The following is a 26,718-nucleotide window of genomic DNA, read 5'->3' on the forward strand; positions in this document are numbered from 1 at the left end:
AAGTAGGCTCCACGCCCAATGTGGGGCTCGAACTCACAACCCTAAGATCAAGTCGCATGCTCTACCAACTGAGCCAGCCAGGTGCCCTTCATCTTATTTTTTGTAACAAGATTTTTTTTTAACGATTCACATGTCATTAAATCCACCCTGTCAATATGTAAGATTGAGTGGGTTTTGGTATATTTACAAAGTGTGCAACCGTCACCCCTATCCAATTCCAGAGCATTTTCATCATCCGAAAAAGAAACCTCAGGCCCGTTAGCAGTCGCTCCCTGTTTCCCTCCAACCCCTTCCTGGCTCTAGGCAACCACTAGTGTTTCTGTCACTATAGATTTGTTTATAACCTGGACATTTCATATACAAACAGGTTCACCTTGCTTCTGAGTTACGTCCATTTTGTAGCTTGTGTCATGGCTACATGACACATGGTGTCCATGCGATTCCACTACATGGACAGACCACATTTTGTTCATCCACTCTTCCACTGATGGACATTTGGGTTGTTTCCACTTTATGGGTAAAGCTGCAGTGGGGGCGCCTTGGTGGCTCAGTCGGTTAAGCCTCCGACTTCGGCTCAGGTCATGATCTCGGTGAGTTCGAGCCCCGCATCGGGCTCTGTGCGGACAGCTCAGAGCCTGGAGCCTGTTTCAGATTCTGTGTCTCCCTCTCTCTCTGACCCTCCCCCGTTCATGCTCTGTCTCTCTCTGTCTCAAAAATAAATAAACGTTGAAAAAAATTAAAAAAAAAAACATACAGTTCGGTGTCACTAAGTACATTCAGAAGCTTGCTGGGGCCTCCCCAGCTCCTCCTCTGCCCTTGGGCCTTGAATTTGAAGATGAGGCCTCTATGGACCACCTGTTCTTTCAAGTACCAGGGCAGGGTCCCCACTAGGCCTGTGTCCTAGAAGCCAGGAAGGCGCTTTTCCGTCATCATGTTCCCTTGTTCTTGCACATTCCTTCTCCTCCCTTTGTTCCCCCTCTTCCTCCTTCCCCTCCTCTTGCTACTTCAGCTTCTACTCCCTGCTATTTCCCTCTTCTCACTATCAGAGCAAAAATGCTCCTCCTGTCATCTGTCTACACTGCCAAATGTTCTTCTGAGTTCTTGCCATGTACGTAACCATGTGGAGTGTGCTTTTGAGAGGGGGCAGGATGGTCAGGTGACAGCAGCAGTTCAGGAGGTTTTGTGGGTGGAATGGTGAAAGGCCATCTGTTCCCAGGGCCTATGAGTGACAGTGGCCTCTAATACTGTGCAGCAGCCAACATGAATGACCAAAATGTCACCAAAGGTAGGAACCAAAAAGCATCAGGAGCTTGGCCCCCAGGCCAGGAGCTGTCTGGTCAGGGGAGGGCATGCCAATGAGCCAGGGGTGTCCCAGTGAGGACTGGCCCGGCCTGGTCTGGCAGTAGCCTCCAGAACCTCCCATCCCCACTGGCCTTCCTGACATGTGGACTATGGATGAGCATAAATAAGAACTGGAACATTTTCCAGAAAAGAGTATGGGGGCAGGAGTAAGGTGGGGAAGAGGTAGGGCTCAAAGACCAAGCTTTCTCAGGTGCTCCCAGACCAGAGAAACCATGTGTTATGTGGGTCTACACCTCTGCTTCTACAGCATGCCTACTTCTCTCAGTCTCTTTTCTAGAAAAGGGGGTTGTCGAGTCAGGAGGAGAGGGGGTTCCTTCCCCAGGAGGAAGCCCAAACCACTGACCCAGCCCTCAGGGAGGGCAGGCTGGGGCAAGAGGGCAACTGAGGGCACAGAAATTTGGGTCCAGCTCAGCTTGTGACCAGAGAGAAATGGCAAACCCAGAGCTCAGACACCATGGAAATCTTGTGGTTCCCTCAACAGCTGCCTACACTCTCAGGCTCGACCAGGTGAGCTGGAAAGGAACTAAGTTCTGGAAGAGGGGCCTCCATACAAAGACTAAAAGCCATGGGAGCCAATGAGGGGAACAACAGCAAGAGAAATGTAACATGAATTAAATCTGTCTCTCAGCCCACTGGTAGACACCTGAAACACGCAGAGCGTGACCTTGCTCAGGGAACTCATGGCTGCCTTACTGCCTTAATGTTTTGGTTCTACTAAAGACTAAAAGTAACCTTATCTTAGCAGTAGCTAGCCCCTCAAGGTCCTGAAAGCCTTACTTTCAAATTCGTTAGAGACTTACGCTACCCCTAACCCCCACTAACTTAAAAGTATATAATCAGTCACTCCTCACGAGCCCCATGCAGCTTTTTCTGCCCCAAGGTCCTGTCTCCATGCTTCAATAAAATCCCCTTTTTGCACCAAAGATGTCTCCAGAATTTTCTTAGCCTCTTGCTCAAGAACCCCATTAAGAGCCACACTCTCAGTTCGAGAACAGCAACAGGGTATCGTGAAAGGTGCTCAGATGGGGAAGGGGTTAAAGCAGAGCTGGTTAAGGTAGTTGCCGATGCTTCTTTCCATTTGTTTCTAGGCTCAGTGATTTAGTGTCTCTTTATTCTTTCAGCCCAGATAATATCCTGTTTCGACTTTCTTGTGTTTTCTTATGTGAAGAAATTTGGACCAAGATGGGTATAGATGCTCTCATCTTCCCTTCCCTCATGGCCAAGCAAATGTGGTGGAGGGAGCCAGGGATGTTTCTCTTGGCTGTTCCACCTCTGTTTCTTCACATGCAGGGATGGGGGAGGGGACATGTGTCCCCCAGGCTGAAGTCTGTGTGAGGGGCCCTGCTACTGTGGCTCACCTGCTAACCGGTGAGTGTGTGATGGGGCTCCCCACTGGGGTCAGAGGGGACAATTGGAGCCACTACAAAAGAGTGTGTGCACAGGGAACTCTCAGGAAAAGCCTCGAGGCAGCCCCGTTGCATAGCCCTACTGGGAATACACCCTTCCAGCCACAAGAAAATAAAACAACCAGACACTGAGGAATGTAGCCCACAGAGATCTAAAGGGTGAGAGTAGCAAAGTTATAGGAGGAACCCAGTGAGGGGGAGAGAACTTCGGGAATGTGGGCCCTCTGGTGACCCTTGGGCCTACAGACCCCACTAAAAGGACCTCGAACCACTGTCACACACACAAATACACATTATCCATGTGAGCTGACCTCTTAGTGGCACCTGCTTCATGTCCCCACTCCAACACTTGACCTGTGGCCAATGGCTGGCCATGTGTGCTCCACTCAGGCTCTGCGGGTGGGTATCTGCAGGTTCAGTAGAATTCTTTCTCCCCACATCTAAATCAATTATGAGGCTTATATTCTAGACACCTGTCTTTGGCATGTTTCTCGTACTCTGCAACCTTATGTCTGTGGGCCAGAATATGATGGGGAAACTCCCCCTTTCTTAAGGACCCTCAAGGAAAGTGATATCTCAGTCTTTCCTGCTTCTCCCATTGAAATGAAACCAGTATGGTGGAGACTACCACGGGTGAGCTGATTTCCATCTGTTGCCTCATAACAACCTTGAGAAGCAGATATTATTATTCCCATTTTACAGATGAGAAAACTAATATTCAAAGAGATTAGGTAACTTGCCCCCAAGTCATCTGGCTAGTAAGCTGTGGGGCTGGGATTGAACCCAGGTCTTCATGGAATTATACCTGGCTGTTTTCTCCTGTATCGCTGCTCTTCACTGGCAGGCAGGTGATGCTTGAGAATCATTGTTGAATTTGGCACCTGATGCATGGTAAATGACCCTCTAAGAGCAAAATCAACACTCAATGGACCAGAGCAGAAATATGCACAGTTGCCTTAAAAAGCAAAGTTTCTCGACCTTAACTGTGTGTTAAATCATTGGCGGAACTTGTAAAACTCCACATACCCAGGCTGTACCTCAAACTAATAAAATCAGAATTTCTGAGAATGAGGCTCAGCTATTAGCAGCTTTTAAATCCCCCCTGGTGATTCTAACATATATCCAAAGTTGAGAAAACCCTGAGACAGTAGTTCAGTTCCAAGTCTGCCAGAGGAGCCTTGATATATAAAAATATAGAAAGAATGTATCTAAGATATATAAATAACGTGTTCATTGGAAGGCACAGAAGGCACAGAGTCTGTCCTGGCAGGACAATCTGGCCATGTCTAGAACAGAGGACCCAGCCCGAGGCCAGTCCAACCCTGGAGGCACAGTAGCCACTTGGATGGAGGCACAAGTCCCTGCAAACCCATCTCATGACCAACTGCTGATTCTGATTCACAGCTCCTCGGGCTAGCTTCCCACCACACCTTGGTCATGGGAAGAAAACAGGCAAGTCAATTATACCTCTTGTGTAAATGAACTAATTGGTATTCTGATAAAAATTGCTTTTGCCTTGACAGTTACTATAAATGAAGATTAGCCTGTAGGTGTTACTTTGGTAAAGTTAGATCTTCCTGGAAAGATGAACCGCACCCCTCTTGGTGATCTGGTGAATCCGGTTTCTGATTTAGTTTCCTCCCTTGAAGTGTGGTGAATTCACCAAAGAACCAGGGTGTCCTGGAGACATCAGCCAGACTCTCTCAATACAACCCACCCAGCCTTGCCTGGACTTCACTTCTAACTTCCAGAGCAGAAATTCACTGTAAGCAAATCCCCACCTTCCTTCCCTTCTCCTCCTACAGTTTTCCTTCAGCCAACTGATGCTTATAAATCTTTGGAGCTCCTCACTCTCTGCCAGGTATATCAGTTTCAGCACCTCTTGCCATCATGGTGTCCTGCACTCCAGATGGCCCAACCGTGTGTGCTTCCCCAGTCCATTCCCATCCATTCACACCTCTGCCCATGCACTCCCTCCTGCCTTCCTCTGGTTCCTCCCTCTTCTGCCTTCCTCCCTTCTTCCTCTGGTGATGCTTATTCATCCTCTAAAACCCAACTCAAATACCACCCCCTGAGCAAACCTAGTTGGTTTGTTGTCCCTGGTGTCTCAGTACTTTGGATAGAACCCTATAGAAGAGGTTCATGCACTGGATTCTAGTTCATTATCTACACATATCTTCCCTTCACTCCCCATCCAAGAGACTGAGCTCCCTGGGGCAAGAACCATGTCTTGTTGGCCTCGTTGGCCTGGTGCTCAGCATGGTGTCATGCCCATTATGGGTGCTTAAATACATCTTTGTTGCAATCTGAGCAAACAATAACTGTTGGTATATTCAAGTAATTCTTGGTCTTACAAAAAGCCATTTCGTATCCAATTTTTCCTTTGACTAACTCAGAAAGAAAGGTCTAAGGAAGCCCAAAGATTCTGAGTCTTTGGAGAAAATCATCCTGGCCGTACAGGTTAAGCCAGGACATGGGGCCAAAGGGCGACACTGACCCGCTGAGCCTGAGCATTCCCTCTCCAGATGAGACCTTCACCACAGGAATCAACAACCCAACAAAGGTCGCAGGAACAGAGGAGATGGGACAGAAGGGTTTCTGCGTAGGTGTACATTGGCAGGTCTGGAAATCAATTCCCCATCCTGGGATTTCCCTGAAACAGACAGGAGAGGCTCAGAGCCTGGAATAGACCCAAAGGAGCATGGGGTGAGAGGGTTAGAGGCAGACACTGAGCATTGGACCCCAAAACGCCATAGAATTTGGCATGCATGTGGGGAAGGGTGTTTCTGAGGCAGCAACTCCATGAGTTCATGTTTTCCTCATTCTGCAACACGGTATAATGGTTTTATAGTGTGGCTTCTGGCGCCAGATTGCTGGGGTTTAGATCTGGTAATTTTGACACCTTGGGCAACTTATTTGACATCTCTGTACCTCACTTTCCTCACCTGTAAGATGGGGACAGTAATAAAATCTACCTCAGAATTTTTATGAGGAGTAAATGAATTAATCCATGTAATTTTCCAAAACTAGTTCTTGACGTATAGTAAATGCTCAATGAATACTAGCTAGTATTTAATAGTTTATTAACGAGCACCTGCTGGGTGTTTCTGTTACTGCATAACAAACCACCCTGAAACTTAATGGCTTAAAACAACAAACCATTTTATTTGCTCAGTTTTCCATAGGTCGGCCATCAGGGCTGGGCTCATTTGGGAAGTTCTTTTGCTGGAGTCACCTGGGATCACTCACAGGGCTGCAGATATCCAGCAGATGGACTGGTGCTGGATGGTCTAAGACGGCCTCACTCACATGTCTGATGGCTGGGGCTGGCTTTCAGGTCACTCACAGCAATGAGTCTCCACAGACCAGCCTTGACTTCTCCCCTCTGTGGTCCAGGGTTCCAACTGCAACCCAAAAAGGACAAATCCTAGTGAACGAATACTTTTCAAGCCTCTGCTTGCATTACATTTGCTAAGGTCCCATTGGCCAAGGCACAAGATCAAGCTCAGATTCAAAGGTTGGAGATAAAAAGTTCACATCTTGATAGGAAGAGAGGCAAAGTCACAACACAAAAAGGCATATGTCAATGATGGGAAAAACCATCACAGCCACCTACACAGGCTACCATACTGATATCAGATCTACAAGTAGAGCTCAGTTCTGAAGGCTGGAAGAGATGTTTTCTTGGTCCTCAGGGCTCAAGATAGCAGGAAAAATGTTGAGACATATGCGAAACAACTGTAATGCAAGGTTTGAACAAGATTAGTGCCCCAAGATAGAACAGTAAAGTGCTAAGGGAGTTCAGTCAGTGTGATCCTTTATATCTGAGGAAGGGTGCACATCAGTGGGTTGAGAAGGCCTTATTAGCTTGGCCTTGAACATGGTTAGAATCTGGACACCTGGAGATGGGGAAAATTGTACTCCAGGTAGAGGGAAGTGCAAATTTAGGAAACCCAAGGTTCCTCTGGGGAATCCAAACCATTTGATATATAACTGGAACAAGGGATCCATGAAGGAGAGATTGGAGATATAAGGCTAGAAAGATAACCTGGGTCTGATTGTGAGTCAGCTTGAATTTGAACTTCACTCTGGAGGCAATGGGGAGCCACTGGAGATTTTTCAGGTGACAGGTGAGAAGAATTGTGTTGTAAGAAAGCTCTTTTACCAGTAGTGTATCAGATGGCTTGGGCTGGGAGTGGGAAAGGGAGTAGGAGATCATTAGGTAAGGGAGGGGCTAACAGGTCTAGGCAGGGAGATTGACAAGGAGCAGCAAGAGTGGAAAATATATGGTCAGAACCCGATGAGGCAGCATCAAGGATGACCCAAAGGTCGCCAGGCTCAGTGGCTGGAGGATGGCAGGAGAAGAGGAGGTACACAAGCAAAGCAAGAAAGTCTGGAGGAGGAACAGGTCTGGAAGGAACCCATGGATTTGGGGAACGTATGGGACATCCAGGTGGTGTCCAAGAGGGGCCCAACATCATGCTATGGCAGGAGGAAGAGGAGAAAGGAAAGAAGAGCTTGCTGGAGTCGCACTGAACACAGAGCAGGTGAATGTTTCAAGGTGGCCGTCAGAAGTGTCAGTGAGACGGTCATGGTGACTTCCCAGTAGAGCAGAGGAGACTGACATTGCACGGGGTTGAGGAGTGAGCAACAGGCTTCCTGCTCTCCGGAATTCAAGGTTGGAGAGATCCCCTGGACTTACGTGACCCCAGTGCCACCCTCCTTCAAACCTTCTAAAGTGAAGGAAATCTTTAAAATCCTAAAAATAAAACAAACAGTGTCTTTCCCTTTCATCCTAGAGGAGGGAGGCACGCAAGAGTCTCCCTGCCTTTCTCCCTGTCTCCTGCCTGCTGGCCAGAGATCGGGTGCTGTCAGGACTCGTGTCCAGGGAGACAGGCGTTGGCGGGACAGACGGCTGTTTATTTCCTAGCAGAGCCCTGCTGTGTTTTCATAGCTCAGAATAGTTCCTTGGCCCTCTCCAGGCCTGGGGGGCGGGGAAACCTCACTGTTTATTTTCAGGACAATTCTGGGCCTCACCTCTTCCTCTTTCTCTGCACTGTGGTCCTCATTTGGGAATTCTCAGAGGGGGGTAAGGTGTGGGTTAAGAAGGTCCAAGACTACTGATTTCCTAATTATCTCCCCCCGGCTAGGCTCCGGAAGAGGGAAGGCCTAATAACTGACTTACAACATGGTGTTTTTGTTGGGATAAAAATTCTGCAGCCATTAAGAAAGAGTTGATTAGAGGACTAGTGGGTGGAGCTGGGGGAGAAAAAGAAGGGGGGGAGGGAACAGGGGGAGGGGATGGCCTCCTCCTCCAACCTACATCTGGGCTGGATGCCAGCATCCGTGCAGGGAGCTCGCTGCCACTGGAGATCCCCTGGGGTTTCTCAGTGCTCAAGTCTCGGCTGGGCTTCGGCAGCCCTGGTGTCTGGAAGGTGCCCAGAGGTGGGTGGAAGAACTGCCTTCACTGAATATTCCTTCAAACTCTGAAATTCTAAAAACTATGTGACTACATTACTTTTTTTTTTTTTTAAGTCATCTCTACACCCAGTGTGGGACTTGAACTCACTACCCGGAGATCAAGAGTCACACGCTCCACCGACCAAGCGTGCCAGGCGCCCCGTGACTACATTACTTTTGAAAATATTTTAATTAAAAAGATATGAATACATTTATCTTTTCCTTCTGACACTAATGAATCATTTACTTCTGTTAGATTATTAAAAGTCAGGCACCGCCTCACTGGAGTCCCTTTCGAAGGAGCACCTAAGACTCAGAATGTTAACGCTGAGTGTTATTACTTAATTGTTGACAAAAGTAAAACCCAGGCAACTCTAGTGACTCAGTCAAGGTCACACAGCCCTTTAATCTTCCTTTGTAATCTTTTCTTTTCCTTTTAAATCTTAGTGGTAGCGGTGGGGGGGGGGGGGAGGGACAGTCTCCTGGGCTGCCTGCTGGAGGCCTGAGGGTGTTTCTGAAAATCTTCTAAGGAAAACCAAGACCCTCCTTCTGCCCTGCACCCCCTCACCTCACTCCACTTCCCACCAGGCTGAGAGCCCTGGCTGCGACCTGACTTGGTTTCCCTCCCCTCCTTCTTTCCTTGGTCCCCTGGATTCTTTGAAAGAATCCAGTGAGTGGAAGCAAGGAGGGACAGCTGTTTGAGGCTGGATTCTCAGCTTGAGTCACATTTCCCGTCTCTCCTCAGACAGCCCCTCTTTGCTTCTGAGCTACGGACCAGAACAAAGGGGAAGATGAGCTTTTTGCAAAAAGTTCTGACCAGTGTTTTGGAGGCTTACTTCCCTTGCCTCTGGTGTGCACCGTCAACAAAGTTTAACCCCTGGTGGGGGAGGATTGCATTTGACAGCAGGAACTGTCCTGAACGGTCACGTGATCTGGCAGGGCCAAAGGGTTGAAGAAGAGTGGGAGAAATGTCTACCACCCGGCGGTGAGGGGGCTGGTTGGCCATTCGTGGAAACAGGATATTCTCTGGAAGAAGCAACAGCTCCTTTGGGGAGGACGGTTGAGCAAGATGGGGGCAGGCAAAAGATAGGAATCTGTGATTCCTGCAAAAGTTCTGATGATTCATCATGTGTTAGTAGAAGACAGACCTTAGGGTGGCAGGAGAAAGGTAGTGAGAGGGGAGTTCTTAACTGTTTACAAAGAAGCAAATGCCCTCCAGTGTTTTTCTGTGGACAAAATGTCCAGCCCATCCTGAGACATGAACCATGCTCCCCCAGCCTGGTCAATCGATGCACAGTTCAAGGTCCTGAAGCTGAACTTTCTCACCAAGCCAGAGATAAGTCAGCCATTTTCACTGGTTGACAATGATTAATCCATATCTCCCTTTACCTGTTTTTCCCAACATGTTTTTGTAAAAAATGAACTGGGTCACTCGCTTAAAAGGTGACAGCAGTCAATCCAGCCAGTGTCTACTGTCTACCCATAAACACCTACCCCCAGTGATCACTTGGTAGGGGGGGAAAACCCACCCAAAAAAACAAATAAAGAAATTAGAAAAAAATAATAAAGCTCTATCTTGTACCGTTTGGGCCATTACCCTTCAGAGAAGTCTACCCCGCTCAAAGCTCCAGATCAAAGCTGGGTTTTGCATCCCTGCTACAGTGTGTAGACAAGACCCTCGCTAGTGATACGAGGTAAAGGCATCTCCTTCCTCAACAGAGCCCGGAGCCCCGACCAGAATACAGGACTTGGCTGGAAGTGAAGTCAGAATTTCTTCTTGGTAAGAAATGCAGTTTTTGGATGAGGTGTGTGGTGAATTCTGGCTCCTTTTCCTCTTTACTTTCCTGTCGGCTAATAAACTTGTTTGAGTGAATGAGTCAACCTTGTTCTTGGAGAAGAAGGTGCCAGGACACTGGAAGCAGCTGTGCTTTTTTAGTAGCAGACCAGACTGTACTTTCTGGCCCCTTTCCTTCATGTTCTTCCCAAACCAAGATCTCCAAGCCTCTGAGTTTCTGTTTGTGGAGAAAGTGCCTGAGGAGTGCCCGGCTAGTATACCTGTCAAAAAAGGGCCTCTATAATTTTCCATTTTCATTGCTTCCCAGACTCAGCTGGTCATTTCCCCAGAAGGCTTAGTAAGTCTTGAGTCATCTCCACTGAGGACAAAATAAGGACTCTGAATCCACTGAGGACTCAGCTTTGGTTTAAGGATCCCTCAACTGACATAGCTGTTGAATACCTGACCTCTCTGCCCCACTACATTGTCAAGGTCTCCCGAGAACACAGGGGATTTGACTCTGGATCCTCAGAGAGCCAGGCAAGTTGCTTTACTCAGGAAACGTTTGTTTAGTTAAACTGGGAAGCTTCTTGAAGAAGCTGACAGGAGGTAGGGGAAATGATGGAACCCTGCCTCTGAGAGACAGGTCTTCAAATGAGTGGATCCTCACCCAAATCTCTAGCAACTCAAATGCTTTCTCCACAGTATTCACCTCAAATATCCACAAGTCCTTTGAGGATCTGAGAACTCTACAATGTCTCTCTTCAGTCAGCTTTCTAGCTGACAGATTTCTAGCTCAGGTCTTTTGGGGCCTCATTTTTTCCTGCACATGATACAAATTTGCCAGAGGCAGCAGGAAGGAGCTGGAGGGTGGAAAGATAAACACTAGCAAACGGTCTTATGATGTACACAATTGCTCTGACCAAGAGGGTCCCCCTCCCTGGCAGGCAGCCTGCCAGAAGGCTGCCCCGTGTACCCAGAAGGGGGTATCAGCTCCATCTTGACTCTTTATCAGCACGAACATTCTCTCTGTGGTTCCTCCAGAAGGTAAGGCTGTCCACTGGCTCCCCATCTGCTGAACACATGGTGGAACTCCACTCGACTCAGAGTCTCTGGCTCCTAGCAACCCTGTGTAGACCCAGACAGTGGCCTTTGAGTGTTTGGTCAGAGGAGCTGCCCTATTCACCCTCGAATCACCTCAGATCATAAAAACTCCAGGGATCACCACAATAGTTACTCAATACTTTTGAGGAAGGCTTATCTGAGTAGAAAGAAGGGGCCATCTCTTCTGATGGGGCCTACTGTCTGTGGCCTCACAGTCCTGACAATGCAGAATGCTCTCCTCCACAATACTTCCAAGTACATGCCCAACTGCATTGCCCCCACAGTCACCACGACCACCATTACCAGCTCTCTAGGCTGGAGGTGGCAGGGTAGGGTTGCTTGGACCAGCAAAGACAATGTGGTCAAGGGCAGTTGGAGTTGGCTTGAGCTGGGTGGGAGACCAGGGGAGGTGGGGATGAAACTCCAGATCATACCTCCTGGATGATGTTTTAATCATTTCCAGCATGGAATGTTGTCAACCTTTGCTACAGACTCATTGGATCTGAGTTTCTTTTCCTTGTCCCCGACCTACCCTTTACAAGGCAATATGTACTTGCTGAAGGGAAATCCAAGCAAGTTTTGAAAAGCTTTATTCCCAGTAGCTCTAATCCTTGAAAATGTCAGTCTGTCACCTGATTCAGCCCCTGCTCCATTCAGAGTTTTAGGTGACCCAAGTGTGTGAGGTTTTGATCTGTGCATTGCTACATAATGATTTCTGCTCGTGCAGGTGAGCAGGTAGCATTGTTTCTCATAACTTGGTACTCGTTACTTTTATTTATTCTTTGTTTATATCCAGGACTATAACAAAATTGTATTGACTTCCTGGTGACTATTTTATACATATATAATATAAATAAAATAAATATATAATATATATAATATATAGATATTTATAATCTCCAACTACAAATGAAAGAAAGCTCAAAATACAGAATCCCCTAAGGAAGATGCAGATTAAAACCATAATAAAATATCACTTTACAGGGGGGCCTGGCTGGCTCAGTCAGAGGAGCATCTGACTCTTGATATTGGGGTTGTGAGTTCAAGCCCCACACTCGGTGTAGAGATGACTTAATAAGTAAATACTTTAAAAAAGATATCAGTGTGGCCAACTAATCTTTGACAAAGCAGGAAAGAATATCCAATGGATTAAAGACAGTCTCTTCAGCAAATGGCGTTGGGAAAACTGGACAGCAACAGGCAGAAGAATGAACCTGGACCACTTTCTTACAGATACATAAAAATAAACTCAAAATGGATGAAAGATCTAAATGTAAGCCATCAAAATCCTAGAGGGGAAAGCAGACAAAAACCTCTTTGACCTCGCCCGCAGCAATTTATTACTAAACTCATCTCCAGAGGCAAGGGAAACAAAAGCAAAAATGAACTCGTCAAGGTAAAAACTTCTGCACAGCGAAGGAAACAATCAGCAAAACTAAAAGGCAACCGACAGGATGGGAGAAGATATTTGCAAACGACGTATCAGATAAAGGGCTAGTATCCAAAATCTATAAAGAACTTATCAAACTCAACACCCAAAAAACAAATAATCCGGTGCAGAAATGGGCAAAAGACATGAATAGACACTTCTCCAAAGAAGACATCCAGATGGCCAACTGACACATGAGAAAATGCTCAACATCACTCATCATCAGAGAAATACAAATCAAAACCACAATGAGATCCCACTTCACATCAGTCAGAATGGCTGAAATTTACAATTCAGGCAATGACAGATGCTGGTGAGGACGTGGAAAAAGAGGAACCCTTTTGCACTGCTGGTGGGAATGCAAGCTGGTGCAGCCACTCTGGAAAACAATATGGAGGTTCCTCAAAAAAATTAAAAGTAGAACTACCCTCCGATCCAGCAATTGCACTACTAGATATTTATCCAAAGGATACACATGTGCTGTTTCTTTTTTTTTTTTTTTTTAATTTTTTTTTTCAACGTTTATTTATTTTTGGGACAGAGAGAGACAGAGCATGAACGGGGAAGGGGCAGAGAGAGAGGGAGACACAGAATCGGAAACAGGCTCCAGGCTCTGAGCCATCAGCCCAGAGCCTGACACGGGGCTCGAACTCACGGACCGCGAGATCGTGACCTGGCTGAAGTCGGACGCTTAACCGACTGCGCCACCCAGGTGCCCCCACATGTGCTGTTTCAAAGGGGCAAATACCATATGACTTCACTCCTATGTGGAATTTAAGATACAAAACAAATGAACAGAAGGGAAAGGAGGCAAAAATAATATAAAAACAGGGAGGGGTACAAAACGTAAGAGACTCTTAAATATAGAGAAAAAACTGAGGGTTGCTGGAGGGGTTGTGGCTGGGGGATGGGCTAAATGGGCAAGGGGTATTAAGGAGGATACTTGTTGGGATGAGCACTGGGTGTTATATGTAGGGGATGAATCACTGGATTCTACTCCTGAAATCATTATTGCACTATACGCTAATTTGGGCGTAAATTTAAAAATATAATAATTAATTAATTAATTAAAAAAATCACCTTGCACCTGTCAGAATGGCTAAAACAACAACAACAACAACAACAACAACAACAGCAAGAAATAACAAGTTTTGGCAAGGATGTGATGAAGAAGGAATTCTCATGCACTGTCGATGAGAATAAATGCAGCCACTGTGGAAAACAGTATGGAGGTTCCTCAAAAAATTAAAAATAGAAATACCATATGACCCAATAATTCCACTACTGAGCATTTACCCAAAGAAAGCAAAAACACTAGTTCAAAAAAGACATACACATCCCTATGCTTATTGCAGCATTATTTACAATAGCCAAGATATGGAAGCAAACCAACTATCTATCAACAGATAAATGGATAAAGAAGACACACATGCACACACACACACACACACACACACACACAGAAATATTACTCAGCCATAAAAAAGGATGAGATCTTGTCGATGACAATGCAGATGGACCTAGAGGGTGTTAGGCTAAGTGAAATAAGTCAGACTGTGAAAGACAAATCTCATATGATTTCACTCATACATGGTGGAATCTAAAACACAAAACAAATGAATAAACGGACACAAAAAGCAGAATCAGGCAGAAAAATACAGACAACAAATTGATGGTTGCCAGAGGGGACAGTAGGGAGGGACATGGGTAAACTGATTGAAGAGGAATAGGAGATACAGACTTCCAGTTATGGAATGAATAAGTTACAGGGATGAAAGGTGCAACATAAGGAATATAGTCATTGACATTGTAATAGCATTGCGTGGAGACAGATAACAGCCACACTTGTGAGCACAGTGTAACGTCTAGAGATGTTGAATCACCACATCGTACACCTGAAACTAATGTAACATTGCATGTCAACTATATCCAAATACATTTTTTCAAAAAATAAGCCCTTTCCCTAGTCCCCATTGACCAATTTGCTGGTGGTTTTATTTAGAACCATATATTCATCACATTGTTTTTGCAGAAGCACACATTCATTCTACTGTTTAAATTTATGTGTTAAAACCCCAAAGGTCCTAACTTGAAGGACATTAAATGAATTAATCAGTGCATTCGAAGATGATTCTTTTCCTGCCCTAAGAGATACAGAGCCAATGCTGGGAAGAGGGTTTGATCTCCCAAATCAGAGGCACTTCATAGACTCTATGCCGTTAAGAAAGGCCCAGCAAGGTGAGGGCTCCCAGTACAATAGAATTTACTGTATTTTAAAAGTGATACTCTTAAAATATGATAGCTAGAGTACCAAGACTTTTCTTTGTCCTCAGGTAAGTGCACTTGCAGACAGGGAATCAGGATCTTTGCAAGAACCATGGCAGATTTAGACTCTGTCCTGTGTCTCTGGCTGGGTTTCGGAGCCAGGAAGGCAGCCCCTGAACTATCAAGCAGCATGCCAAAGTTAATCATTGGCCCTGCCGAGTACATGGCAGATCAGGCTGTTTTTGTGTGCCCGTTTTTCTATTTTACGTAAATCACCCCGAACATGTTTGCATCAACCTACTGGTGATGCACCTTTGATCAATAGATTTTAGACAAAAGTGGTTTTTGAGTCCAAAGAGCAGGGCTGGGTTGACCTGCAGACTGGATACAGGGTGTATAAAAACAGGGGCAAGGCACAGGCTGATAGCAGAGCAATCACCACCAAGACTGTAATAACTGCAAGGGCTCAGCTGAAGGGTGCCCGAGGGGCCACGGAGTGAGGATGGAGAAAGGAATGAATGTTCTTCATGACTTTGGGATCCAGTCAACGCACTACCTCCAGGTGAATTACCAGGACTCCCAGGATTGGTTCATCTTGGTGTCCGTGATTGCAGACCTCAGGAATGCCTTCTATGTCCTCTTCCCCATCTGGTTCCATCTTCGCGAAGCTGTGGGCATTAAACTCCTCTGGGTAGCTGTGATTGGAGACTGGCTCAACCTCGTCTTTAAGTGGTGAGTAAGAGCCAGACAGAGAGGAGATCGGCAAGGGAAGAGGCTGGCATTCTCTCTGGAAATGTCTGTCCATCGGAAGTTGCCTTCTCCATGCTATTCGGGGAGCTACAGCTTACTCCCCTCTTGACTTTGGATCATCTACATAAAGAGGGAAGACAGAGAAAACCCTGTCAATGAGTTGAAGATACAGGCAAGGCTATTTCATATGGATGGAAGGCCAGCTGGACTTAGTGAAAAGTCTGAAATTCTAGCTTATAAGCAAAGAAGTACAGTTTTATTACTTTGAAGCAGAATAGGTAATGTAAAGATAGATGCAGGAAAGAAGAAAGATGATGTAGGAAATCAGGAAGCATGTAGATAATTTAAAAACCTATTGCATGGACAAATGAGAAGTAACCCAGAGAACTGGGCTCCAACCCTTGTTCAGCCACCTACCAACTCTATGTCCTGGGCAAGTCAAAGCAACTCTCTGAGTTTCTGTTTTATAATCTGTAAACTTAGGTTATCTCTGGGACCTTAATAATAATTCTAGTTAACATTTATTGAACATTTAGTAGGTACTAGGTCATGTGCCAAGTGCTTTTCTATGGGATGGTTACTACTATATTACAGATGAAGAGACAGAGGCACTGAGTTAAGTGACCACAACTAGATCAACATAGACAGTCAATGTCAGAGGCAGCATTTAAGCCCAGACAAGCTGGTTTCAGAGGACAGCCTCTTAAGAACTACGTTATGTTCAGTGCTGATGAATTGACTCTCTCAGGGAGCAGGAGGAAGCCCTAATTTTAGTGTTTGTCTATTTCTGCTGTATGTATATGTGTGTGTGTGTGTAGTGTGTGTGTGTATACACACACACACACATACACACACACACCCATATATATATATATATATATATATATATATATATATTCCCATTGGGGCCACTTTCAATCTACTCATCAGTCAAGCTTGCAAAAATCCTAAATATTTCTCAATTGTTAGCCAGTACCATCGGACTCTAGAACATCACTGGTTTGGCTTCTATTTCCTCATCTAGACAATAAAGAGATTGGGCCATCTAAGACCTTTAACATCCTTAAAACTGCCTATGTCTACTGTCAGGTAATTCTGAGACCTTTTTAGCTCTAATATTCTTTAGTCATAAACAATAAAAGTCCTTTAAAAGTAGGGTAAAAAGTTGTCATGGGGCTCAGAGGCCCAAGGCATATTGATGTGGTTCTGAAACTTCTGTTGAAAAATCGACTAAGTTTTGTCTGTAATGTCCCCTTATTCAATAGCATGATCCTAAAAAGTAAACAGCTAAAGAGTTACTTCAAATATCTGATCTCGGTTGAAGAACCATAGATTTTCTCTGAGGTCAGAGTTAGTGACTGTCTTTGATTTCGGTGAAAAATCACTATTCCACCTCTGGAGTGGCTGACCTTTGACACCTGTTTCCACAAAGAAAAACGTGTCTAGTACTTTTAAAGGCAAAGTGGTTTGTGTGAGATGCCCTGTTCCAAAGCAGAGAGGATACAAAGCAAGCACTTGAAGCTATATATGTCTTTACAGACAACAATTCTTATAACAAGGAGGCCAAGTCTCCTGAGGGTGCTTCTCCCTAGAATGCTAGGGCACATTCTCTGATGTTAGAGGAAACCTAAGACTCCTGGAGGCCTGACGAAAGAGAATAGGGACCTAGAAAGATATGCAAGTCCAAGCTGCAAACTGTAATGTATGCATCCTTCCAGACAGATTCTTGCTGGGGTTTTTAAAAAGTCACATAGCTGGGGCACCTGGGTGGCTCAGTCGGTTGGGCGTCTGACTTCGGCTCAGGTCATGATCTCACAAGTCTGTGAGTTCGAGCCCCGCGTCAGGCTCTGTGCTGACAGCTCAGAGCCTGGAGCCTGCTTCCGATTCTGTGTCTCCCTCTCTTTCTGCCCCTCCCCTGCTCAGGCTCTGTCTCTCTGTCTCAAAAATAAATAAAAACATTAAAAAAAATTTTTTAAGTCACATAGCTTCCATTACTATGGATTTTTCGGATCTTGGGTTTATTTATTTCTGTTTGAATAAATAATACATTCAAATATTCAAAATTCAAAAGTTATATAAAGAATGTACCAGAAAAAGTCTCCCTCCACTACTGCTCTCCAGCCACTCGGTTCTCCTTCTTGGAGGCAACCAAAGCTAACAGGGTTTTGTTTAGGATCGCATGAATCTTCTCCCCAAGCTACTCTCTCTTCTCAAAGGTGTGGGCTTTGGGCAAAAAAAGGGTTCTTTCAGTCACTCCAGACGCCGGGTCTGCTTTTTTACAGGATTCTCTTTGGACAGCGTCCATACTGGTGGGTCATGGACACCGACTACTACGGCAACACCTCCGTGCCACTGATAAAGCAGTTCCCAGTCACCTGCGAGACTGGACCAGGTGAGAGTCCCAGCCCCTGTAGAGACAGAAGCTGGGTGCATCTTGCTCACTGTGGACACCTATCAGTATTCATTGTAGATGAAGCTGTCTTTGAGGGGACATGAGGAGAGCCACTCCTTCAAGCTTTTGTCACAGTCTTCAATTGGGTACAACTCCATTCTAATTCAATTCAAGAAGGCCTTCTGAATAACATATTGCTGCTACATTAGAAAACGCCTAAGAGGGGCGCCTGGGTGGCTCAGTCAGTTAAGTGGCTGACTTTGGCTCCAGTCATGATCTCATGGTTCATGGGTTCAAGCCCTGTGTCGGGCTCCGTGCTGACAGCTCAGAGCCTGGAGCCTGCTTCAGATTCTCTGTCTTTCTCTCTCTGCCCCTCCCCCACTCGTGCTCTGTCTCTGTCTCCCAAAAATAAATAAACATTAAAAAAATTAAAAAAAAAAAGAAAAGAAATCACCTAATATTTCCAGAACATAAATTGTTAGTCCGGAGAGGCAAGGGCACTCTCCAAGCACTCTCATGAGAGTAACTGCATTATGGTCCTTGGTCCAGGGAAGGGAAAGCAGTAGAAGTCTGTGCCCCTGGCTATCCTTCCCCAAGGCCTGGTCAAGTAGATCTATCTTCCTGAGCTGACTGTACAACCCCCCACTGTGCTTGTACTTTACTAGTGACAACCAGACAGTTACTGTAAAATCGAATGATAGATTTCCTTTTTCAGTAGGTGGTGGAATATCCAACCCCTTTGCTCACCCTTAAGTCTTGGCTCTAGCCTCCCTTCCTCAGGGACCCTATCCCTGACTCCCAAACTAGGGCATGGACCTTAGTTATTTGTTCTCATAAGCCCTTTTTTCACTTCAGAGCATATTCATTCATTCAGATGTTATTCATTGAATACCTCCTCTGTGCCAGACACTGTTCCAGAAAGTTGGAGTACCTCAGTGAATACAGCAGACAAAGATTCCTGCCCTGGTGTAACTAAAATTTGAGTGGTGTGCCATGGGTGTAGGCATGCAAGTACAATATACAAAATCATAATACATAAGTAAAATATATAGGATGTTAGAAGATGATAATGAAGAAGAAGGAGGAGAAGGAGGAGAAGGGTGGGTGGATGGATAGACGACATCCCCTAGCAGTCTCCCAGATGGAGACTTTTCACCTTTAGTTCATCCATTCATCTCTTCCCTATCCTTTAGGAAGTCCCTCTGGTCATGCCATGGGTACAGCAGGTGTATACTATGTGATGGTCACATCCACCCTCTCTATGTTTCGGGGAAAGAAAAAGCCAACCTACAGATTTCGGTAAGAACCCCCCAGCACTGGGGTGTGGGTGGTGGAGGGCAGGAGGTGACTCTGTAACTGACACACCCCTTACTCTTCCTCACATTCCCCACCCCTAGCCCACCCTGTCTTGGGTTGGTCCTGAGCAGAGTTGTGGTATTTCTGCGGAGAGCAAACATTAGAGTCACAGAATGTCAGGGTTGGAAGGGACCGATAAGGAAACAAAGCCTAATATGGTAAAGGAGCTTCTCAGGGTCAGGTAGTGCAGTAGTGGCAGGTTTAAAACAAAAAAAAAACAAAAACAAAAACAAACAAACAAACAAAAAAACCATTTCTGTACGAACCAAAGAGTCACCTTGTTCAGGTTAAAATAGAAAGAGAAACATAAGACATTCCTGTTACAGGGAATTCCGAGAATACAGCACTGTGCAAACGCTTAATTATCAAACATAAAATATTTAACACTCACACATGTAAGAGCTCACCACGTGACACCAGTATCTCTGAGCTTTTGAGTACGGGCTTCAACTTACAAAAATTCCACTGACTGTACCTAAGTCTGCCAAGCGTCAGCATTCCTGCCAGAGCTGTTCTTTTTGCTGAAGGATCTGTATCTGGGCTCTGTTATGACTGCCTCTTCCGTTGCAGGTGCTTGAACGTCATTTTGTGGTTGGGATTCTGGGCAGTGCAGCTGAACGTCTGTTTGTCCCGAATCTACCTTGCTGCTCATTTTCCCCATCAGGTTGTCGCTGGAGTTCTATCAGGTATCGGCTGCTCTTGCTGTCTCCCTTCCTCCCCTCCTGTACCATGTCTCCCAAACCAGGACAAAATCCCAGCATTCCAGCCATGTTCTGGGCATAACCAATGCTGTTAGCATTTCAGTGGGTTGAAAGTCAAGGGTGAGCAACTTGAAACTATTCATTTCTATAGGAGTGCCCAGATCTACATAATTAAATATGCTTCAGAAACGCTGCAATACATCAAGTTAACTTACCCACTTGAATTAACATGAAATTTTCTTACTTAAAAAAAAAAAAAAAAAAAGGTTTTCATGTGTATTTATTCCTGAGAGAGAGAGGAACAGAGAGGGGCAGAGAAAGGGAGAGACACATAATCCGAAGCAGGCTCCAGGCTCTGAGCTGTCAGCACAGAGCCCCACATGGGGCTCGAACACACAAACCATGAGATCATGTCTTGAGCTGAAGTTGGACGCTTAATCTACTGAGCCACCCAGGTGCCCCTAAATTTCCTTACTTTGTATATTCTTTATTTCTTACTGGTCTTTGAATGGAAATGGCCCCTAGTTTAGTTTTAAGGGAGTCTACCAAATTAGCAGTGTCCTAGAAAAGCTCTTTATTTGGGTAAATTAATTTGCAAACCCACTGTTGGGTTTTCTTATAAGGTCAGAGTTCTTAATACAGTTGATACTTGAATGATGCAGGCATTAGGGGCATTCACTCACACACACACACACACACACACACACACACCGAAAATCCACATATAACTTTGATTCCCCCAAATTTAACTACTAATAGCTTATTGTTGACTGAAAGCCCTACCGATAACATAAATGGTCGACTAACACATATTTTGTATGTTATATGTATTATATCCACATTCTTACAATAAAGTAAGCTAGAGAAAAGAAAATGTTACTAAGAAAATCAGCAGGAAAAGAAAATACATTTATATTACTATACTGTATTTATTTTTAAAAATCTGCATATGGGGGTGCCTGGGTGGCTCAGTCGGTTAAGCATCCGACTTAGCTCAAGTCATGATCTCATGGTTTATGGGTTCGAGCCCTGTGTCAGGCTCTGTGCTGACAGCTCAGAGCCTGCTTCAGATTCTGTGTCTCCCTCTCTCTCTCTCTCCTCCTCCGCTCATGCTCTGTCTCTCTCTCTCTCTCTCAAAAATAAATATTTTTTTGAATCTGCATGTAAGTGGACCCACCTAGATCAAACCCAAGGTCAACTATACTTCTGTTTTCTTAGATCCCATTAATAAGGGGCAGAAAAGACTTAGGTTAAGTGTAAGAAAGAATTTCTTTACTTTGTGGGAGGTACTGGAATATAAGACCTTAGGGAAATTGTAGAATGTCCCCCCTGGAGATGGGTAAGAGCAGAATACAGTAACATTACAAGAAGAGTGTTGAGTACAAGGGAGATAACAATTTCATGACAGCCATAATTGTAATGTAGCATTGAGTACTGGGTGCCATATTTGAGGAAGAGCCCAGAAGCCATGTTATATGAAAGACCTGAGAATGTTTAGGTTAGAGAGGAGAAGAACTGTCTTCACATGTGTTAACAAGGCTCTAGATTTACTTAACTCCTATGGAAAGAACTGAGATCAACAGATGGCATTAGAGGGGCCACATTTCAGTTTAGCACAAGGAAGAACTTTTAAAATAATCAAATCCATTCAGGGTTACCTGGGTGGCTCAGTTGGTTGAGCTCTGGCTTTTGACTTCAGCTCAGGTCATGATCTCATGGTTCCTGGGATCGAGCCCCAAGTCAGGCTCTGCATTGTTAGTGCAGAACCTGCTTTGGATTCTCTCCCTCCTCTCTCTCTGCTCCTCCTCCACTCATGCTGTCTCTCTCTCTCTCTCTCTCTCTCTCTCTGTCTCAAGATAAACATTTTTTAAAAATTGAATCCATTCAAAGATGAAATGGGCTGCCCAAATGGGAGTGAGCTCTCCATACCTGTGGACATTCAAGTAGAAATATGAGAACTCCCAACAGGAAATATGCATGAAGTAGGAGAATGTATGTGACATGACTCTTCCATTTGAAAGAGTCTATGGCTGAGGACAGACTGGAGTTACATACGGGAATAAACCAGGTGACCCTCTGTTCTAGCGTCTGTGATTTAATGCCACAATGGCAGGATGGATGATATGTCACCCATTGCTCCAAACCCACCCATAGCTGAAGGTTCAGAGTCTTCCCCAATTTTTCACTGTCTTTCTTTCTTCCACTCAGGCATTGCTGTTGCTGAAACTTTCCGCCACATCCAGAGCATCTACAATGCCAGCCTCAAGAAATATTTTCTCATTACCTTCTTCCTGCTCAGCTTTGCCATTGGATTTTACCTGCTGCTAAAGGGGTTGGGTGTAGACCTCCTGTGGACACTAGAAAAAGCCAGGAGATGGTGTGAGCGGCCAGAATGGGTCCACATTGACACCACACCCTTTGCCAGCCTCCTCAAGAATGTGGGCACCCTCTTCGGCTTGGGGCTGGCTCTCAACTCCAGCATGTATCGGGAGAGCTGCAAGGGCACACTTAGCAAGTGGTTCCCATTCCGCCTCAGCTGTATTGTGGTCTCTCTCATTCTCCTGCACCTCTTTGACTCTTTGAAACCCCCATCCCAAATTGAGCTGATCTTCTACATCCTGTCCTTCTGCAAGAGTGCAGCGGTGCCCCTGGCATCTGTCAGCCTCATACCCTACTGCCTTGCCCGGGTCCTGGGCCAGCCAGACAAGAAGTCTTTGTAAAGGATGTGGAGTCTTCAGTATTCAAAGTCAATGACTGTGCCAACGATTGAGGATGGCTAGGATCTTCTGCCAGCCTGTTTTGTGGCCAGAGGTGCTAGAGTCAGCTGAGAAAGCCTTGTCTGTTAAAAGTTCGGTCATTCTGGATTTTTCCCTGAAGACTTGCTTGTTCTTTTAGACATACAAAAGCAAGACTTCCAGGAAGGGTCAGCTCATCCCAGGTGGGAGATCCCCACTGAAAATTTTCTACCTGTCCCCATCCTTACCCAGACAAGGGAAAGGAGCAGTGAATTTGATAGGGAAAGCAGGACCATTAAGGAAGACTTTTTAGGATCTTGCGTATCATGCAATTTATGTTAAACAATACCTAAATGGCTTTGTTCATATTTGAATCTTTAGGTAGGGACTCTCAATAGTGGGGGACCAACTTAAAGTCTAATTATAGGTAGTTAGTGGGGTAATTCTGCTTCTTGTATTTTTCTATTATATATCTGTGGTCATTGTATTTACGAGGCTTTCTGAATGGCCACAGAGACCTAGATTTGTACTAGGTCGGAGCATTCAGGTACAGTCAGCTTCTCTTCTATCACACTAGATCTTCCTCCTTGTTAGCTCGGCTTTCCCTAGAATTTTCCACCAGCCCCACATCCTGTCGGATGCTCAAATGCCTAAAGGCAACTCTGGGTAGTGCTTTGTATGGTTTAGTTAAGTTCTGAAATCTTGGGCAAAAAGGCGAGGAGAGGGCAGGGAGAGACAAGGATTCCTCTCTCCAAAAGGTCACTCCAATGTTACTTTTGATTCCTAGAGGGTAAATATGACTCCTTTCTCTATCCCAAGCCAACCAAGAGCACATTCTTGGAGGAAAAGTCAGCTCTTCCTTGTCTGTTCTTCAGTCTCAGTTGATTTGTAGAATATGCCTTAAAAAAATGTTAAAGTCTATTTATTTGAGAGTCCTTGTTTTTGCTACTAATTATAGAGTTCGCCATATATTACCATTCACACCAATCATCCTGGTCATAGCATCTTTGAAAAGAAAAATATATATGTGCAGTATTTTATTAAAACAACATTTTATTTAAGAATGAAGTCTTACTGATTACTATATTTTAGATGCCATGTGATCTGAAGGTTCTAATTCTGGCTCAGCTAAATTTCTAGCTCTTTCTCTATTTCCCTAAACAAATAATTTAGTTTCTGTGTACCTATGTTTTCCCTTTGGAGAAAGAAAATCTTGGGCTGGCCAGGAGTCCCAGTAGAGCTGGGGGACATACAAGGTGTCCACGGGGGCACAGATAGGGTTGAGTATATCAACATAGGCACAATATCATTGGCCAAGATTGAGCATTAGTTGCCAGACCACAGGTCAGCATGAGCTGTTCTAAGGGATCAAATTGCAACTCAAAGGCAAACAGACAGGATCATTACCAAGCGAAGCAATCAGGGAATGTAAGTCATAGCAACAGAAAAAGACTGGGTAGACTCTGGAATCCAGTAACCCAGCATCAGCAAGCAGCAAGGTTGGGGGTTATAGTTAAAGAAAGTCTAAACAGAGCAAGTCAAAGCAGCAGAGAATGCTCACGGGAGCTACTTCAGTTTCCCCTCCTATTCCCTACGATCCCCTATGATCAATTTCATCCTAGGTCCATGGTGCCTCTTCCAAAGGCCTGGACTCATCAGCATAACCCTGGATCTACTGGGGATGAAATGCTCACTCACTTCGGAACTTTGGAACGTGTATGTTTAGGAAAGTTTAGTCTTCCTACTGGATTTGGTTTCTTCAAGGGCACGAGGCCCCTCAGAGACTCTGTCTTACCAAGGGAGACTCTGTCTTACCAAATGGCCTTTTTCTCTCTAAATTGAACCCCAGTGCTCAGGCATGACCCCGATCCTTGATGATTTATTCATTCCCAGGGACCAAGTCCAGATCCCTTGTAATAGGATTCTGGCAGAGAGTAAATAATGTCCCTGCCCCTGACGGTTGGTGAGGTTGATAAGGACACATAACCGATAAAATTTATTTTATCTATTTACTTACTATTTGCCAGGCTCTGTTCTATGCATTTTATTTATTTCTACAATTAATTCACTTAATTCTCCCAACATCTCTGTGAGGTGGGTGCTATAATTTACCCCCACATTAGGTGTGAATAGCGCAGAGATGGTAGGTATCTTGCCCAGAATAATGAAGCAAACCAAGTCGTCTCAGGACACCTGGGTGGTTCAGTTGGTTAAGCATCTGACTTCGGCTCAGGTCATGATCTTGTGGTTCACAAGTTGGAGCCCTGCATTGGGCTCTGTGCTGACAACACAGGGATTCTGTGTCTCCCTCTCTCTCTCTCTGCCCCTTCCCCACTTGCACCCTGTCTCTCTCTCACTCAAAAATAAACAACAAAAATATTAAAAGAAAAAAGAACCAAGGACCAGGCCGTCTCACTACAGAGTCCACGCTCCATCCTGTAGCCCCCTCACGCTCGTGGATGCCAGTAAGCCTGGCAGCTGTTTCAAGCCATCCTTCGGATGCCAGATACAACTTTTAATTCAGACCAAGGAATATTTGTTTTCTTATGGTCAAAGGAATTCCAAAACTTAGAGTGATCCTCCCAGTGAGTTAGAAATAGTTTTCAATGCCAATTTCAAAGCAATTGAATTGGCAAAGCAATGCCAATTTCAATGCAATTTCAATTGCCAATGTCAAAGGCAATTTCATAAAATAACTATTGAAATAGGCATAACCATATTAGTTTAACTAGCTCTTTCTTTCAAAAAAAAAAAAAAAAAGACTTGGGGCGCCTGGTGGCTCAGTCGGTTAAGCGGCCGACTTCGGCTCAGGTCATGATCTCGGAGTTTGTGGACTTAAGCCCCACATTGGGCTCTGTGCTGACAGCTCAGAGCCTGGAACCTGCTTTGGATTCTGTGTCTCTCCCTCTCTCCCTGCCCCTCCCCCACTCCTGCTCCAACTCTTTCTTTCAAAAGTAAATAAACATTTAAAAAAATAACAATAATAAAAGAGTTTAAAAGTCACGCTCAGACTATCTGGGTCAGACAGTAAGTGACTTACTATTTCTACAACTGAGATAGAACAAGAAGACAATTACCACAAAGAACTTTCGGTATAGAGCCCTGTACAAGGGTAGAAAACAAAGAGATGTTGTGAGGACCATTTAGGTCAGAGAATCCCCAGATATGTGATTGCTACCTTTCTTTGGGAAGGGCAAAGTCTGAATTTGTGATGGGTGAGCAGAAAGATTGTCCATGATCAATTCATAACAGCCAATAGCCAATGTGTTAGCACATTCTGATCACGGACCGTCTGCCCAAGTTACAGAGGTATGTTTGCTTTAGAAATGACTTTGTGAAGGGATGCCTAGGTGGCTCAGTTAAGCGTCCGACTTCAGCTCAGATCACTATCTCATGGTTCATGAGTTCGAGCCCCGCATCAGGCTCTGTGCTGACAGCTCAGAGCCTGGAGCCTGCTTCAGCTTCTGTGTCTCCCTCTTTCTCTGCCCTTCTCCCACTCCCACTCTGTCTCTATCTCAAAAAATAAATAAACATTAAAAAAATAAGAAAGAAAGAAATGACTTGTGAGTGCTCAGGATGGAAGTCAATGTAAGTGATCAATGACAGATTTGAACCAAGATCTATGTCATGTTATAGCATAATTTGATAGATTGTTCTAGCAGTCTATCAGTTTTGAAGAGGTACATTTAAGGATCACACACACAAACACACACACACACACACACACACTATACGATTGTATTATTGGCCTAGGAAAATAGACCCATTAAGAAAGTGCAGCTTCTGCTGCTGTGGTCAGTGCTGCTGCACCACAGAGAGATTACAGGCTGAGGGCTTTGGTTTTTAATAAAATTTATAGTAGTTTTTTTTTAATTTATAACATCTTTATTGAGATATAATTCACATATCATACAAACCCCCCCCCTTTTTTTAGAGATAGTGCCTGAGAGAGCAAAGGAGGGGCAGAGAGAGAGGGAGAGAAAG

At 44.9% G+C, this 26,718-nt stretch overlaps 1 protein-coding gene across 2 annotated transcripts; it reads left to right on the forward strand.

The window, feature by feature from the left end:
• The first annotated feature begins 15,207 nt into the window (after nucleotides 1–15,207).
• Nucleotides 15,208–23,798, forward strand: G6PC (glucose-6-phosphatase catalytic subunit). 2 transcript variants are annotated; one of them, XM_030296561.2, is made up of 5 exons: nucleotides 15,208–15,532; nucleotides 17,833–17,942; nucleotides 19,136–19,241; nucleotides 19,869–19,984; nucleotides 22,208–23,798. In XM_030296561.2, exons 1-5 carry the CDS (start codon nucleotides 15,303–15,305, stop codon nucleotides 22,717–22,719), a joined length of 1,074 nt encoding a protein of 357 aa, XP_030152421.1. In that variant the 5' UTR covers nucleotides 15,208–15,302; the 3' UTR covers nucleotides 22,720–23,798. The 2 variants fall into 2 exon arrangements, with proteins under 2 accessions (XP_030152421.1, XP_030152422.1); XM_030296562.1 differs by having other exon boundaries at nucleotides 15,300–15,362; nucleotides 22,208–23,655.
• Nucleotides 23,799–26,718: the final 2,920 nt, after the last annotated feature.

The sequence above is a fragment of the Lynx canadensis genome, chromosome E1 (genome assembly GCF_007474595.2).
Source record: "Lynx canadensis isolate LIC74 chromosome E1, mLynCan4.pri.v2, whole genome shotgun sequence".
Classification (NCBI taxonomy): Eukaryota; Metazoa; Chordata; class Mammalia; order Carnivora; family Felidae; genus Lynx; species Lynx canadensis.

What these genes read in the sequence shown, in the direction of transcription:
- G6PC (XM_030296561.2), top strand. Translation starts at nt 15,303, where the DNA reads ATGGAGAAAGGAATGAATGTTCTTCATGACTTTGGGATCCAGTCAACG. An exon ending in CTCAACCTCGTCTTTAAGTG is followed by an intron (nt 15,533 to 17,832) that starts GTGAGTAAGAGC and finishes GCTTTTTTACAG; the next exon opens with GATTCTCTTTGGACAGCGTC. An exon ending in TGTCGCTGGAGTTCTATCAG is followed by an intron (nt 19,985 to 22,207) that starts GTATCGGCTGCT and finishes TCTTCCACTCAG; the next exon opens with GCATTGCTGTTGCTGAAACT.